The sequence below is a fragment of the Hypanus sabinus genome, chromosome 1 (genome assembly GCF_030144855.1).
Source record: "Hypanus sabinus isolate sHypSab1 chromosome 1, sHypSab1.hap1, whole genome shotgun sequence".
Lineage (NCBI taxonomy): Eukaryota > Metazoa > Chordata > Chondrichthyes > Myliobatiformes > Dasyatidae > Hypanus > Hypanus sabinus.
Window position 1 is genome coordinate 171,775,311 of NC_082706.1, and position 17,974 is coordinate 171,793,284.

Below are 17,974 nucleotides of genomic sequence, written 5' to 3' on the forward strand. Positions count from 1 at the left end.
TAGAGAATGGTCAACCCTTTCACTTCTCCTACCAGAGTGCATGACAATACACTTCTAGACACTGTATTCCATCTGCTATTTCTTTGAATATTCTCCTAATCTGTCCAGGTCCTTCTGCAGACTCTTTATTTCCTCAAAACTACCTGCCCCTCCATCCATCTTCATATCCTCTGCAAATTTCGCAACAAAGCAATCAATTCAATTATCCAAATGATTGACATATTAAGTAAAAAGAATCGGTCCCAACACAGACCCACGTGGAACACCACCAGTTACCAGCAGCCAGTCAGAAAAGGCTCACTTTATTCCCAGTCTTTGCTTCCTGTCAATCAGCCACTGATCTATCCTGGCTAGGATCTTTCCTGTAATACCTTGTACGTTGTTAAACAGCTTGATGTGTAGAACGTTGTAAGAGGACTTCTGAAAATCAAAGTACACAAAATCAACTGAGCTTCATTTGGCTATCCTGCTTCTTAGTTCTTCAATGAATTCCAACAGGTTTGCCAGGCAAGACTTCCCCCTGAGAAAACCATGCTGACTACAGCCTATTTTATCATGTGCCTCCAAGTACCCTGAGGTCTCATCCTTAATAATCGACTCCAATTCCAACATCTTTCCAACCACTGAGGACAAACTAACTGGCCTATAGTTTCCTTTCTCCTGCCTCTCTCCCTTCTTGAAGAGTGGACTGACATTTGTAATTTTCCAGTCTTCCAGAACCATTCCAGATCTAGTGCTTCTTGAAAGAACATTTTTAATGCCCCCACAATCTCTTCATCCACCTCTTTCAGAACTCTGGGGGTGTACACCATCTGGTCCAAGTAACCTATCTACCTTTAGACCTTACAGTTTCCCCAAGGACTTTCTCTCTAGTTATGGGGACCACACACTTCATGCCCCCTGATTCCTGAAAGATCCACCATACTGTTAGTGGCTTCGTCAGTGAAGACCGATGCACAATATTTATTCAGTTTGGTTGTTATTTCGTTGTGCCCCATTACCACCACTCCAGCATCATTTTCTAGTGGTCTGAAATCCATTCACACCTCTCTTTTACACTAGGTGTCCAAAGAAACTTTTGGTATCCTCTTTAATATTGTTGGCTAGCTTACTTTTGTATTCCATCTTTACCTTCTTAATGACTATTTAGTTGCCTTCTGTGACTTTGCTCTGTTAGATCATTTCTCTCCCCCCCCCCCCCCCCACCACCGACCATATCCAAAATGATATTGAGTGTTATCGAGGGGGGTGGCAACACGGGTACTCTGCACTGGCTCCTTAACCCCTTTCCTCTACTGACTGTAACCCAGTTTCCTGTGCCCTGCACCTTGGGTGTAACTACCTCTCTATACATCCTATCACCCCTTCAGCCTCCCAAATGATCCGGTGTTCATCTAGTTCCAACTCCAACTCCTTAACATGGTTTACTAGAAGCAGCACTGAATGCACTTCTTGGAGTGGTCAGGGATACTGAAGGTCCCCCTGTCTTTTCACATCCCGCAAGAGGAACATTCCACTATCCTACCTGTCATCCATATTGTCCTAGCTGAGCAGAAATAAAAAATGAGCTTTTTTTTCCTTTGCTTTCTCTGAGTTATATCCTCCACTCCAAACCAATATTCCCCTCTAAATCCTTAGCCCTCTTTCGTTTTAAACTATCATGCTTCTCAACACCACCTTCTTCTGACTGTGTTGTTGCCTCCCAAATCTTTGTCCAATTTACCACAAAGTTCTGGTTAGCAAAAGTTCTGTTCCTCCAACAGTACCAAAACAGTTCTACTCAACATCCTGTGATTCCGGCAAAGGCAATCTATCCCTCCATGCCCTGTAGGATCCGCCTTTTAACTGGCAATATTACACTCCTTGTTGTTTGTCATCAATACCAATGATCAGGATGATAACGTGGTTAACTGGATCAGCAAGTTTCTGGATGACACTAAGATTGGGTGTGTAGTGCACAGCGAAGAAGACTACCAGAGCTTGCAGTGGAATCTGGATCAGTTGGAAAAAATAGACCGAAAAGTGACAGATGGTATGCAGACAAGTGTGAGGTAAGATAGAAAACCTACAGCACAATACAGGCCCTTTGGCCCACAAAGCTGTGCCAAACATGTCCTTACCTGAGAAATTACATAGGGTTGCCCATAGCCCTCTATTTTTCTAAGCTCCATGTACCTATCCAGGAGTCTCTTAAAAGACCCTATCGTTTCCACCTCTACCACCACTGCCGGCAGCCCATTCCACGCACTCACCACTCTCTGCGTAAAAAAACTTAGCCCTGATATCTCCTCTGTACCTACTTCCAAGCACCTTAAAACTGTGCCCTCTTGTGCTAACCACTTCAGCCCTGGGAAAAAAGCCTCTGACTATCCACACAATCAATGCCTCTCATCATCTTATACACCTCTATCAGGTCGCATCTCATCCTCTGTCGCTCCAAGGAAAAAAGGCCAAGTTCACTCAACCCATTCTCATAAGACACGCTCCTCAATCCAGGCAACATCCTGGTAAATCTCTCCTGCACCCTTTCTATGGCTTCCACATCCTTCCTATAGTGAGGCAACCAGAACTGACCATGGTACTCCAAGCGGGGTCTGACCAGGGTCATATATAGCTGCAACATTTCCTCTCACCTCTTAAACTCAATCCCACAATTATTGAAGGCCAATGCACCATATGCTTTTTTAAACACAGAGTCAACCGGCACAGCAGCCTTGAGTGTCCTATGGACTCGAACCCCAAGATCCCTCTGATCCTCCACACTGCCAAAAGTCTTACCATTGCCAAGAGTGTTGCACTTTGGTAGCTAGGTCTTACACAGTGAACAGCAGGGCACTGAGGAGTGTGGTAGAACAAAGGGATCTGGGAATACAGGTCCATAATTCATTGGAAGTCAATAGGGTTGTAAAGAAAGCTTTTGGCACATTGGTCTTCATAAATAAATGAGTATAGGAGATGGGATGCTGTGTTAAAGTTGTCTAAATTATCGGTGAGCCTTAATTTGGAGTATTGTATGCAGTTTTGATCTCCTACCTACAGGAAAGATGTAAATAAGATTGGAAGAGTAAAAAGAAAATTTACTGGAGGACCTGAGTTATAAGGAAATGTTCAATAGATTAGGATTTTATTCCTTGGAACATAGAAGATTGAGGGGAGAGTTGACAGAGGTCAAAAAAATTATGAGAGCTATAGCTAGGGTAAATGCAAGCAGGCATTCCCCCGCCCCCCCCCCCCACCCCACCCCACCCCACCACACCAGAGGTTAGGTAGGATTACAACTAGAGGTCATGAGTCAAGAGTGAAAGGTGAAAGTTTAAGGGGAACATGAAGGAAATTCAAAGGGTCATAAGAATTTGGCAAATGGTGCACGTAAGCTCGATTTCAACATTTAATAGAAGTTTGGATAGGTACATGGATGGTAGGGGTATGCAGGACTATAGTCTGGATGCTGGTTGATGGGATTAGACAGCTTAAATATGGATTTCTGGGCTGTACTTTTCTATGAACCTCAGTGACTATCTGAATTTGTAAATACCAGAAAAGCAAAATAACTGACACACTAAATTAAACATACTACAAAAAAGTGACATCGCATGCTGAACTTCCAAAGTATCAAGCAGTATAGCCAACATTCAAGAAACAAGCTCCATGGTAATACAAGTGATTTAACGACCAAGCACGCGAGACAACTGCCAGCACTGTCAGCTTGGATCGCAACGCTCAACATCACAAGGAAAGAAAACAATACATCTTATTTTGTAAATCCTCTCTGTGATCTTAATATTTTTTGCTTTTGTCACAATAGGTTCTTTAAAGCAGAATTGTCTTCTGCCTACAGCCGTTTTCAGTGTCATTTAAATTTTTGTTCTGATGATATGCAACAACTGACTGCCCCACTCCATAGTTTCAGGATTTTTTATAATCTAAGTGTTATCACCAAAAGGCAAATGCAATGTAGTTAAAGAACATTTGACTGGAACTAGAAGCATGACAACAAGCTAGGGATGATAAATTAAACACAACGGGCCTCAGTCTAATACCAATCTAGTTCAGTAAGCAATAAAATTTGCATAAAATATATTTTATATTCTGTGTCAGAAAGTTCTTTCTCTCCCTCCCACTCCTTCAATTCTGATGCTCTTTATTTCCCCTGTTCTTTCATTTGCCATAACTCTATTCTCCAATGATTTTCATGTGATATTTTTCTGCCTAGTCCTTTCTTAACAATCTTATTTTGCTTCATAATGATATAAACCAGGTTGAAAAGAATTTTTAAAAAAACTCTTTTTCGAAATTCATGCTCCTTCAAAACTGCATATCCACTAATTTATACACAAGTAACACTGTGGGAGATGTAGAAATAAAATTCATCTCCATAGAACCATAGTACATTACAGCACAGAAACAGGCCTTTTGGCCCTTCTTGGCTGTGCCGAACCATTTTTCTGCCTAGTCCCACTGACCTGCACCTGGATCATATCCCTCCGTACACCTCTCATCCATGTACCTGTCCATGTTTTTCTTAAATGTTAAAAGTGAGCCCGCATTTACCATTCCACACTCCCACCACTCTGTGTGAAGAAGTCAGACAGACATACTTTATTGATCCCGAGGGAAATTGGGTCTCGTTAGTCGCACCAAGAATAATGTAGAAATATAGCAATATAAAACCATAAATAATTAAATAAGTAAGTAAGTAATGCCAAGTGGAAATTAGTCCAGGACCAGCTTATTGGCTCAGGGTGTCTGACACTGAGGGAGGAGTTGTAAAATTTGATGGCCACAGGCAGGAATGATTAGTCCCCCCAATATTCCCTTTAAACTTTTCCCCCTTCACCCTTAACTCATGTCTTCCGTTTTTTTTTTCTCCCCTAGTCTCAGTGGTAAAAGCCTGCTTGCATTCACTCTATCTATACCCATCATAATTTTATATACTTCTATCAAGTCTCCCCTCATTCTACACTCCAGGGAATAAAGTCCTAACCTATTCAACCTTTCTCTGTAACTCAGTTTCTCAAGTCCTGGCAACATCCTGGTAAACCTTCTCTGCACTCTTTCAACCTTATTAATATCCTTCCTGTAATTCGGTGACCAAAATTGCACACAGTACTCCACAGTATAAGAATTGTATCATAATAGTCATTCTGCAGGTTTTCAAAAATAATGTCAAAATCTGGTCACCAGAGTAACTAAACCCTAATAGCAAAGCCACACATCACTCTCAGTCCTCTTCCAGCTCTCATTCCCTCACTCATTTTCACTTATTAAGTCACATTTACATGCTCATTTCTCACCTCCAGGGCAGATCAATGTCCCACCATCATTTCATACTTTTCTATGAAGTTTCTGCCTACATGCAAATCTACCAGCTTAAGGCAACTTTACAGGAAACTGCCCATCCAATAACCTGTAATCAAAACAACCTTTCCTTATGACATAGATGGTCATTTCAGCTCATCAGGTCTATGCTGGCTCACAGAGCAAACCCACTGCTACACCAATTTTCCCATCACCCTATTCTCCCTAGGTTCTCATGAATTTGCCCCACACTCTACCGTGCACTAAAGGTAATCCACATCATCCAACCAGCACAATCTTCAGATACAGAAGAAAACCTGAGCATCTGGCTGAAACCCAAGAAATCACAAAGTGAATCTGAAAACTCTACACAAACAGCACTCACAGTTGCAGAAGCTACACCAATGCAGTGCCCAATAGATCACAATATCTTCCAAGAAAAAGGCATCCGCAGAATCACTTGAATTAAATAATAAAGGTAAAGGTATACATATCTATGGAAAGATAGATATGCACACACACAGAAAGGCAATCTCACAATCGTAAAGAGAAAGCAACATAATCTATTCTTTGACTTACTATGATTGATGTCACAATGCTCTAGTTTAAAAGAAAAGACACAACTTAAATGACACATTGCAAAGATTTTCATGTACACAAAGTTAAATAATTAAAATCAAAAATTGTCTTAATTATTGAATTTCATTACCAGACACAATCATTTTAAATACATCAAAATTCAATAATAGATGTCACACCTGTATATTCCTGGGTGGCATCAAGAGGGTCAATCCATACAGTAATGCTGTCAGAAGAGACTTCTTCAGTTGTGGTAACTTTGTCCAGGATTTCCTTTGGAATTGCATGATCCCATGGAGGAATTTCTGGTACGGCACTGGTATCATGCTCTTCCGAGTACACCTAAGACAAGAAGAACTTCAATCAGATTGAACCCAGTCAATTTCTAACACCATTTGACATTTGTTATTAAAGTATTAGAATACAAATAGGCTCTTCATTCCCACCATTATACCCATCAAAACTAATCCAATTAGCAAGTTTATCATGTAATAACATGCAACAAAATGAAGCTTTAATTATCATCACATTTCATATCTATGCTACAAACATTCACGTTCAAGTAAAAGGCTCCCTTTGGCTGAACAGACAATATAACACAATGTTTATACCACATAGTAAAGAGAGATTTCATCTCCTGTTTATGGTGAGTTAGCTTATCTTTCCCAGCCAAAGAATAAAGTACCATTCAATGTTGGCAATGTGGGTTAGATGAATCAATAAAATTTGCCTCCCATAATTGTCGTCTGGTGATTACTGCTATAAGTAATCATAGACCATGAGATGGTTCTTCAGGGAGATCACAGAAGCTGTACTTTAACCAATATATGATTACAACATGAATATGAGGCTGTGTTGCATTTGTGTTTTTGAATCAGGTATCATTAAATGTGTTGAAAATGAATATGCTTAAAGGGAGCTTGGTGCTGGTGGAAACTCCGGTGGTCTTCACTTTTATGGAGGAAAAACCATACAAGAAATGATTTTTATAACAATGCAAGTACCAATAAGTTTTCTCAACATCAATATGCTTACACAAGGTTTAGTAATTTTAAGTCTCTGAATCAATCAATTTCTGTGCTCAACAGCAAGGAATCAACATTAGCAGTTTAAATTCCAACAATTTAGACTCAGAATTCAGACACTTATTTGAAGCATAAAATCAGAAGTGAAACAATGCACATACTGCAGTAGTGGTAAGAAAAATAGTGGATTAAATTTGGTCAGAAAGGGGAACTTAACATTAATATTCAAAGTTCTTAATATGACAAGGGACAAAAATGGGATGGAGATATGCAGAGTATTAGTAAAGGTGTCAATTTATACAGCTAGAGTACAAGAATGTTTCATAAAAGATTGCATAAGTTGAATTAATATGGATTTGGTTTCTGAAATATATGTTGCTAAGTCATTAACCCAGAAAACTGACTGATAATCAGGTGAAAACAGAATAGGGAGCTTAAGGCAAAGGAACCCATGGGAGCAAGTGATTATGATAGAATTCACGCTGCAGTTTGAGGAAAAAGATAAAGTCAGATGTATCAGTATTACAATGGAGTAAACAGAATTACAGAAGCACGAGAGGGAAGCTGGCCAAAGGTGATTGGAAGGAAGTGCTATCAGGGATGATGACAGAAAAGCAATGGCTGGAGTTTCTGGGGGGGAATTCAGAAGGCTAGATACATTTCAAACATGAATAAGTATTCTAAAGGGAGGATGAGGCAACCGCAGCTAACAAGGGAAGTCAAAGACAGCATTAAAGCAAAAGAGAAGGCATATAATATAGCAAAGAAATACTGGGAAATTAAAGAATTGGGAAGCATTTAAAAACCAATAGAGAGCAACTAAAAAAGCCATAAGGAGAGAAAAGATTAAATATTAAGGCAAGCAAGATAATTATATAAAAGAGGACTCGAGAAGTTTTTTTTTTATTCCAGATATATAATGAGTAAAAAAAAAGAGACAGACAAAGTGTATATCAGACTTCTGGAAAGTGACACTGGAGAGATAAAATGGAAGTACAAAGAAATGACAGATGAACATAATAAGTATTTTGCACCATTCTTCACTGCGGAAGACACTAGCAGTATACCAAAAGTTCAAGACTGTAAGGGAGAAGAAGTGCTTTTACTAAGAAAGGGCCTGAGAAGCTGAAAGGACTGAAGGTAGTCAAGTTTCCTGAATCAGGTGGACTACATGCCAGGGTTTTGAAAGATGTAGCTGAAGTGAATGTGGAGGCATTAGTAATGATATTTCAAGAATCGTTAGATTTTAGAATGGTTCCAGAGGACTGGGAAGTTGCAAATGTCACTCGACACTTTAAGAAGGTAAGAAAGTAAGAAGGCAGAAGAAAGAAAATTATAGGTCAGTTAGACTGACTTCAGTAACTAGGAAGATGTTTTGAGCAACTAGGATGATCTTGGAAGATGGATAAGATTTCGGAATACTTGGAGGCACATGATAAAGTAGGCCAAAGTTAGCATGGTTTCTTTAAGGGGAAATCATAACCGACAAATATGTTGAAATTCTTGTACGTGGCAGATAGAAAGTACTGTAGGGAAACATATGGTCATGCACACTGATTAAAGAAATAAAGGCATAGACTATTATTTTCTAAATGGAGAAAATTCAAAAATCAGAGGTGCATAGGGACTTGGGAGTCTTTGTACGGGATTCCCTAAGGTTAACTTGCAGGCTGAGTCAGTGGTAAGGAAGGCAAATGCAATATTAGCATTCATTTTGACAATACCTGAATACAAAAAGAAATCTGCAATGCTGTGGCTTTATCAGACATTGGTCAGACCACGACTGGAGTATTGTGAGCATTTTTGGGTCTCTTATCCAAGAAAAGATGTGCTGGCATAGGAGTGGATCCAGAGGAGATTCACAAGAATGTTTCTGGGAGGGAACAGAAGTGCTAACAGATGAGAAGCACTTGATGGCTTTTGGCCAGTTCTCACTGGAATGTAGAAGAATACAAGGAGATCGCAATGAAACCTACCAAATATTAAATAGCTTAGATAGAGTGGATGTTGGGAAGATGTGGAGGAGGAGTCTAAAACCAGAGGGCACAGAGACATCCATTTAGATTAGACAAGAGTTTTAGCCAGAGGGTAGTAAATCTGTGGAATTAATTACCAAGACAGTAAGGATATTTTAAGCAGTGTTTGATATGATGTTAATTAGTTAGGGTGTCAAAGGATACAGGAGAAAGGAAGGCATGAGAATAGGATTGAGAGGGATAATAAATCAGCCATGATGGAATGGAAGAGCAGGTTCAATGGGCTGAATGGCCTCATTTTGCTCCTACGCATGTCTTAAGGTTTTATGGAATTGCAAAATGCTGCTGGAGAATCTGAATTCAATTTTAAACATATGAAAGCAAAATGTTTGGTTAAATTAGTTATTAGGAGCCTACTGAGTCTCTGAAAAAGGAAATTAATGTTCTTTGTGTGAAAACATGCACTGTGAAGTGACTCTTAAGACACTCAGTTGTATCAAACTAGTAACAGTAACTGAAGGTCCACTAGCACTTTCTCAAAGTAAGTAAAAATTACCAGCTTTCCAGTCAGAAATGAAATGGAATTAGGAATTCTCATAAGCGAGTAGATAGGGTATATACTTGATGACTAATCAGAGGAACAACAGGACAAGTTTCTAAAGATTTTTCTTACCCTGGAAAAGTGAAATAGAGCTAACACGAGTGAATCTGCAGATGCTGGAAATAAATAAAAACACCAAAAGCTGGCAGAACTCAGCAGGCCAGACAGCATCTATGGGAGGAGGTAGTGACGACGTTTCAGGCCGAAACCTTTCATCAGGAGTGAAGTAAAATAGAGCTATATTTTTGAACAAATTAATAGTTTAAAACTTATCTATGTTGCAAGATCTATAAAGATTTCTAGTCATCAAGAGAGAAAAAAACTGATTATTTAACACATGAACCTAAGAAATAGGAGCAGAAGGAGGCAACCTGGTCTGATAAGCCTGCTACACTATTCAATAATGATTGATCTGACTCCACCTATCTGTTTTTCTCCCCACCACATAACTGTTATTCCATACAATCTGCATTTGATGAGGTAGTCCCTACTACTTCCTCGAGCAGGGGATTCCAGATACACTACTCTCCTGGGAAAGCAGTTTCTCCTTATCTCCATCCTAAATCTGTTTCCCTGAATCTTGAAGCCATGTCCCCAAGTTCTAAGTCTGACTTACTAGAGGAAGCAAGCAATCAGATTAAGAGAACTGAAAATGGCAATCATAAAATAGCTAGGAAGGAAGGAAGGAAGGAAGGAAGGAAGGAAGGAAGGAAGAAAGAATTCAGATTCAATTTATTGTCATTTAGAAACCACAAATGCAATGCAGTTAAAAACTGAGACAACGTTCCCCCAGAATGATATCACAAAAGCATATGACAAAACAGACTACACTAGAAAATCCAAATAACATTTCGCAATCCCCAATCCAGAGTCCGGAGAGGCTGCTACGTATTAATATTGCGCTACCGTTTAGCGCGTTCCCTGGAAAGGAGCTCCAAAACCACCAGACAAAAACAAGACCAAAAACTAAAGCTACAAGACCTGCACAAAACCACATAATTACAACATATAGTTACAACAGGGCAAACAATAGCATAACTGATAAAAAAAAACACACTACGGGCACAGTAAAAATAGTCCAAGTTGTTAAAGGACTGTAAGTTCAAAAGAAATCACCACAGGTTTCACAAGTCCCCAGGGTCCCGACAGACTCGCCATCCCACGTCGGCGGCAGAAGGGAATACCCCCGCTATGGACCTCCACGGCGCCGCCTGGCTCAGCCTCGCAGACGCAGCACACAATGGAAGCTCTATCGAAACCAGCCTCGTAGATGCAGCACACACCGAAAGCGACCCTAGTCCGTCGAAAGGACTCTGTCTGTCGAACCGGAGCCGACGACCATCCCCTCCAGCACAGCTTCTCTGAGCATCATCCTCTGCCGAGTGTTTAAGACGGCCCCGCCAACGGCCACGCGACCCCGAGGACTGGGGGCCTGTTCTTCCCAGCAGAGTCCCAGACCTCACAGCAGCAGCAACGAAGAAGGTCTTCCTGGAATTTCCCAATGTTTCTCCGTGCTTCCACGTCCATTTACAATCAATTATGATTGCGCATGGCACCCCACTTCACAAACAACAGATAATCAGTTCCGGAGTGGCCGCTGCAAGCTGCGTCACGCCACCATCTTGGATCAAGAATGTGAAGAACTATAGGTTTAAAAAGTGCTGGACAAATAAAGGCAAAATTCAGAGAGATTAAAATAAATAGTTGGATAAAGATACATACACACATATAACATAAATACACATACACACACACATAAATACATACAGATATATGTAATTAAAATAAATAAGTAGTGCAGAAAGGGAGGAAAAAAGTAGTAAGATAGTGTTCATTGGTTCAATGTCCACTCAGAAATTTGATGGCAGATGGGAAAGAAGCTGGTCCGGAAACACTGAGTATCTCTCTTTCGGCTCCTTTACTTCCTCCTTGATGGTAGCAATGAGAAGCGGGCATGTCCTGCATGACAGGGATGCTTAATGATGGAAGCTATCTTTTTAAGGAATCACCTTTTGAAGATGTCCTGGATGCTGGGGAGGCTAGTGCCCATGGCGCAGCTGGCTGAGTTTACAACCTCCTGCAGTTTTTCCGATCCTATGCAGTAGCCTCTCCACACCAGATGGTGATGCAACTAGTTAGAATACTCTTCACAGTACATTTGTAGAAATTAGCGAGCATCTTTAGTGACATACCAATCCTTGTCACTGTTGTGCCCTCTTGGTAACTATACCAATACGTTGGACCCAGGATAGATACTCGGAGACATTGACACCTAGGAAACTGAAACTGCTCACCCTTTCCACTTCTGATCCCTTTATGAGGGCTGGTGTGTTCCCTTGACATTCCCTTCCCAAAGTCCACAACCAATTCCTTGATCTTATTGTCACTTGAGCGCAATGTTCTTGCTGTGACACCACTCAGCCATCTGATTTATCTCGCTCCTGTATACCTTGTCACCATCTGAATTTCTGCCAAGAATTGCTCTGCTGACAGCAAATTTATAGATGCCATTTGACTTGTGCCTTGCCACACAATCATGCATGTACAGAGTAGAGCAGTGGGCTAACCATGCATCCCTGAAGTGTGCCAGTGTTGATAATCAGCAAGGAGACATTAATTTCGATCCGGACAGACTGTGGTTTCCCGGTGAGGAAATCAAGGATCCAATTGCAGCTGGAGTTATCAAGGCCCAGGTTTTGGAGCTTGTTGATTGGCACTGAGGGTATGACTGTGCTAAATGCTGAGCTGTAGTCAATAAACAGCAACCTGACATAAGTATTACTATTGTCCAGGTGCCCCGAAGCAGAGTGGAGAGTCAGTGAGATTGTATCACCTGTAGACCTACTATGGCAATGTGCAAATCGCAGTGGGTTCAGGTCCCTGCTTAGGCAGAAGTTGATTCTACCTATGCCTCTCAAAGCACTTCTTCACAGTAGATGTGAGTGCAAATGGGCAAAGGCATTGAGGCAGTTCACTTTGTTCTTCTTGGGCACTGGCATGATTGAAGCAGGTGGGAACCTCCGACTGCAGCAATGAGGGATTTAAGATGTCCCAGAAACACTCCCACCAGTTGGTTGTCACAGATTTTCACAACTCTACCATCTCTACAATCAGGGCCTGATGCCTTGTGAGGGTTCACCCTCTTGAAAGATGTTCTGATGTCAGCCTCCAAGACAGATATCATGGGGTCACCGGATGCTGCAGGGATTCACACGTGTAGCTTCATTCTCCCTTTTGAAGTTTGTATAAAAGGCACTAAGCTCACCTTGGAGCGAAGCATCACAGCCATTCATGTTCGGTTTTGCTCTGTAGGAAGTATTGGTCTACCAGAGCTGAAGTGAATTCAATTCCATCTTGAATCTCAAACAGGATTGTTTTTTGTCCTTAAAATAGTCTTCCGTAGGTCGTACCTTGACTAACTTGTAGGACTTCTTGTAGGTCTTACCTTGACTAACTTGTAGGACTTCTTGTAGGTCTTACCTTGACTAACTTGTAGGACTTCTTGTACAGTTCTAGATCACTGGTCTAGAATGCCACAGATCTCACCCTCAGCAGACTACAAATCCCCTGGTTCATCCACTGATTTTGGCTTTGGGTATGTGCTTGAAGGCACACACATCCACACAGATCTAGATGAAGTCAATGACAACTGTGGCAAACTCTTCCAGACTTGAAGATGAATCCCTGAATATTGTCCAAACAGATCAACTGGTTCTAAGCAGTCCTGTAAGCACTCTGCCACCTTCTCTGACCTTACCTTCTTGGTGCTGTGGTTTTTAGTCTCTGCAAAAACACTAAGAGTGAAAGTACAGCCAGGTAACTGGACTTTCCAAACTGTGGGCGGGGGATGGCACAATAAGTGTTCTTGATAGTGGTATAACAGTGGTCTAGTGTGTTGGCTTGTCTGGTACCACTGGTGATATCTTGGTTGTCAAAGACTTCTTCAAGCTGGCTGGTTGGAACCTCCCGCAATAACAGGGAAGACAATAAAGTATATATAACATATATACACATGCTTGCAGGTATCAAGTACATATATGTCACTGTATACTGTATTACTGAGATTCATTTTCTTTCAGTATTCACAGCAAGTACAAATAAATACCGAATCAATGAAAAACCACCAACAAGACAAATGAACAACCAATGTGCAAAAGACAACAAACTGTGCAAATACTGTGCAACAAACTGATGAAAAAATAATAATAATTAGAATATGAGATGAAGTGTCCTTGAAACTTAGTCCATAGGTTGTAGGGTGAGTGAAGTTGATTGAAGTTATTCCCTCTGGTTCAAGAGCTTGTTTGCTGAGGGGTTTATGTGCCCTTGGTGAGGAAATTGTGTCAGTGATTCAAAAATATGACTCACATCTAAAGATACCAAGTCATATTCCTGAAAGAACACAAAACAAGTCTGTAAAGAACATAAGACATTTATGGTCATTAGGCCATTCAGCCCATCGAGTCTGCTCCACCATTCCATCACAGCTGATCCCAGATTGCACTCAACCCCAGAGACGTAACTTTTCGCCATATCTTTGATGCCCTGACCGATCAGGAAGCAATCAACTTCCACCTTAAATATACCCACAGTCTTGGCCTCCACCACAGTCTGTGGCACAGCATTCCACAGATTCACTACTCTCTGGCTAAAAAAAATTCTTCCTTACCTTTGTTCTAAAAGTTTGTCCCTCAATTTTGAGGCAGTGCCCCGTAATTCTGGATACCTCCTCTCATAGGAAACATCCTCTCCACATCCAGCTTATCTAGTCCTTTCAATATTCAGTGGGTTTCAATGATAACCCCCTGCATTCTTCTAAATTTCAGTGAGTACAGGCCCAAAGCTGCCAAACACTCCTCATATGTTAATCCCATCATTCCCAGAATCATTCTCATGAATCTCCTCTGGACTCTCTCCAATGACAACATATCCTTTCTGAGATATTGGGCCCATATCTCAATATGCTTTTTTCAGCTCTCTCTGCAATCTTAACTCCACATCTTGGCTACTATTTGGAGGCCTATATAGGATTCCCTTAATTTTTTTTTTACCCTTGCATTTTTTTTTAAACTTAACCCACAGAGATTCAACATTCTCTGACCCCATGCCACCTCTTTTTAAAAAAAAATGTAATTCTATCTCTTACCAACAAAGCAACACCACCACCTACTTATGCTTTCCAGCCTGTCCTTTCAATACTAAGTATATCATTTGATGTTAAGCTCCCAACTATGGCCTTGCAGTCACAATTCAGTGATGGCCAATGTCACACTGACAAATCACTAATTGCTCCACGAGTTTGTCCACCTTATTCTAAATACTACACGCATTTAAATACAGCACCTTCAATTCTGCATTCTTTGCCCTTTTGAATTTTGATTGTGGTGCAATTTAACTCTCTTCTCTATTTGCATTTGTCCTTCCTTACATTCATGTTACACCCGTCTACTTTTAAACCTGCTGGCTTATTCTCAGCTCTATCATACTGGCTCCCATTACCCTGCATATTAGTTTAAACCACTTCTTACATCTCTAGTAAATCTGCCCACAAGAATATTGGTCCTCCTCGGACCTTCATAAGCATCAGTCTGGAGTGAAAAGTCTATTAACAATTGCAAAGTACTAGGAAAAAAGTGCTATACAATAGGAAGTCCAAGTTTATGATGTATCTAGCACAGTGGTTCCCAATGCGGACAGCACCACCCACCAAAGGGACAATTACGTGTACTAAGGCGTGTCATTAGCGGTTGGGGGAGGGGTGAATGATTCTTGGGGGTGGAGCGGTAACCGGCAACCTAACTGGAGGCACAAGATCTGGCCGACTGTATCAACTCGCTGCTATTGTCAACATCTGATAATTTTGAATTTTAATTTAGCCCCATTAATGATGGATAAATATATACAGTGTGATCTTTATGAGTCTGAAGGGGGTGAAGCTTTGAATTCTAATCCTGCTAAGAAACAAAAACTGCAGAAAATGTATCAATACAAAGTTACATACTTGGAGTATGGTTTTATTCTGTTCCTGACAGATCAGTGATGCTTATTTGTAATACTGTACAGTCTAATGAAGCCAGAAACGATCAAGATTGCAGGAACACTTCCATAAATGACACCCTGAAAAGGCTGCTTATGGTATTACTGAGTTCCAGAAGATAAAAGAAGCCTTTCAGAAGTGTTGCACACTTGAGTCATTTGCCAAGTAAGCTAAAAATGACCTTGATAGTGGTCTCATTGCTTCTTACAACATTTTCAAAATGATAGCAAATGTGAAAAATCTCATTCAATTGATGAAATATTAATAATGCCTGCTGTATCAGAAATCCTCATCACTGTTCTCGGAATGAATACTAGTATTTTAAGATCAATCCCTCCCAGTAATAACTCTGTAGCTCGTCATATTGACAAAGTAGGTGAGACATTGAGAATCAATTATGCACAGAGCTACAAAAGAACAGTATTTGGAATACAACTGGATGAGTCAACTGCACAAGGCAACAAGACATTGATAATGGCATATGCATGGTTTATCAAAAATGAGAATTTATGAAGAGTTTCTTTTCAGTAAAAAGTTAAAAACATCAACAAAGAAACAATCTACGATGAGCTTGAAATATAATTTGAAGATAAAAGTATTCCGATTAGGAACATGACTTCTTGTGCAACAGATGGAGCACCATATTGCAGGTCGCCATACTGCTTTAGTGGAATTTATGAGAAAATAAATTCAATCTATTTGCAATCCATTGCGTAATTCAATGTCAACAACTTGCAGCCAAAAACCTCAGCTAGTGACTTTTTGAAGCATGACTCTTAGAATAATTGTATTGACAAAATAATAGCTCATCCATTAAATAGCAGAATATTACACTAATTATGCCAAGATAACAATGAAGAGTTTGAATGCTTGCTCCTTCACACTGAAGTACATTGGCCGCTGCTTAAAAATGTTTCTTTGAGCTTTTTGACACTGTGGTTAAATTTCTGCTCAAAGTCAACAAGAGCTTGGGAAACACACAAAAAGTGCTGGAGGAACTCAGCAGGCCAGGCAGCATCTATGAAAAAAAACAATCGACGTTTCAGGCTGAAACCCTTCAGCAGGACTTGGCAAGAGCTTGGGAAACAAGATAGAATGTTTACTTGGAGACGTGGCATACCTACTAATCTGTATGACAAATAAACATTCTAAATATGAAACTGCAAGGTGAGAATTTCACTTTAATCCAGGCAAAAAGTGCAGTGTTCACTTCTATTGGAAAATTGGAAATATACAAGCTAAATATTTGAAGAAAAATGTTCTCACAGTTCCCCTGCATGGAAAAAATGCCACTCTCTTCCACAGAATGTGATTTGTAAGAGTACTGCTTACACATAGAGTCATTGAAGGAAGATTTTCAGAATTGATTCAAAGATCTGGAAATTCCGGAGTGGGTGTAAGTACAAGAGAGCATGCAAGAAAAAATTATCAAAATTCAGAATGATGAAGAAGCAAAACCATTTTTCAAAAATGTTTGATTTTGTGCTAGGTGGCTACACCGTCATACCAAGTTTCCTCATCTATGGAGAAGAGCCAAACTGCTATTCATTGCACTTCCATCCTCCTACCTTGTTGAAAGAGTGAACCACATACTCAGAGATCACTTGGGCAGTGTTTTGCATGGGGGACTTGGGGCTTTTGTTGTCACAAAAACTAAATATTTCAACTCTTGCTAAAAACCATCAAGCTCAAGGATCACAGCTGCTGTAAAGCACACAGGTACTGTGCAAGTTGGATTTAAGAGACAAATATTGAAAATTTAACAGAATCATTTTTCTCATGTTAGCACATGGTAGACATGTTTTTGCACCATGGATGTGGCGGGAAGTACATTGTGCCAAAGGCAAGTATGAAGGTGCTTTAGGGGACCAAAAACATTTGGGAAGCACTGATCTAGCACAAAGAATATAAAAGAGGGAAGTTCAAGAATAAAGTCATCTTCAATTAAGAAATGAAGCTAAATAATTGGACCTTTGGATAAACAGAAGGCCAGAAGGGATTTGCTAAGAGAAAAAAGAAAGATGATAAACAACTTAATGAAGAGACATCAGAAGCAGCAGTTATAGATTTTGTTCATGCAAGTACAAGCCAGCGTGCCTTACATCAGGATAATTATTGGATAAAATCCTAGGAACAGGAACAGGATTTATGTACAGTATGTTTCCAAAGGCTAGAGCTGATTGGGGATAGTTGGCATGGCGTTTGGGCTGGGGGGGGGGGGGGTACAAAAAAAAGAGTCCTGCTTTACAAATTTGCTTTTTTTTTTGAGAAGATAACTGAGAAGATTGATGAAGGCTCAAGAGCAAACATTGTGTTAATGGACTAGACTAAGAAATTCGACTGATTCTCATATGGGAGATGATCCAGAAGCATAAGGAATTTGGAATTCAAAGCAAGTTGGCTAACTAGATCTAAAGTTAACTTGATGACAGGAGGCAGAGGGTATTCGTGGAAGGCT

The 17,974-nt window shown here is 40.3% G+C and overlaps 1 protein-coding gene across 1 annotated transcript in view; it reads right to left on the reverse strand.

Moving 5' to 3' along the window:
- bpnt2 (3'(2'), 5'-bisphosphate nucleotidase 2) overlaps positions 1-17,974 on the reverse strand; it is a 50,966-nt gene that overhangs the window by 10,084 nt on the left and 22,908 nt on the right. The window contains exon 2 of the mRNA XM_059981219.1: positions 6,057-6,219. Coding sequence (XP_059837202.1) covers positions 6,057-6,219 — 163 coding nt within the window. The remainder of the gene's footprint in view (positions 1-6,056; positions 6,220-17,974) is intronic.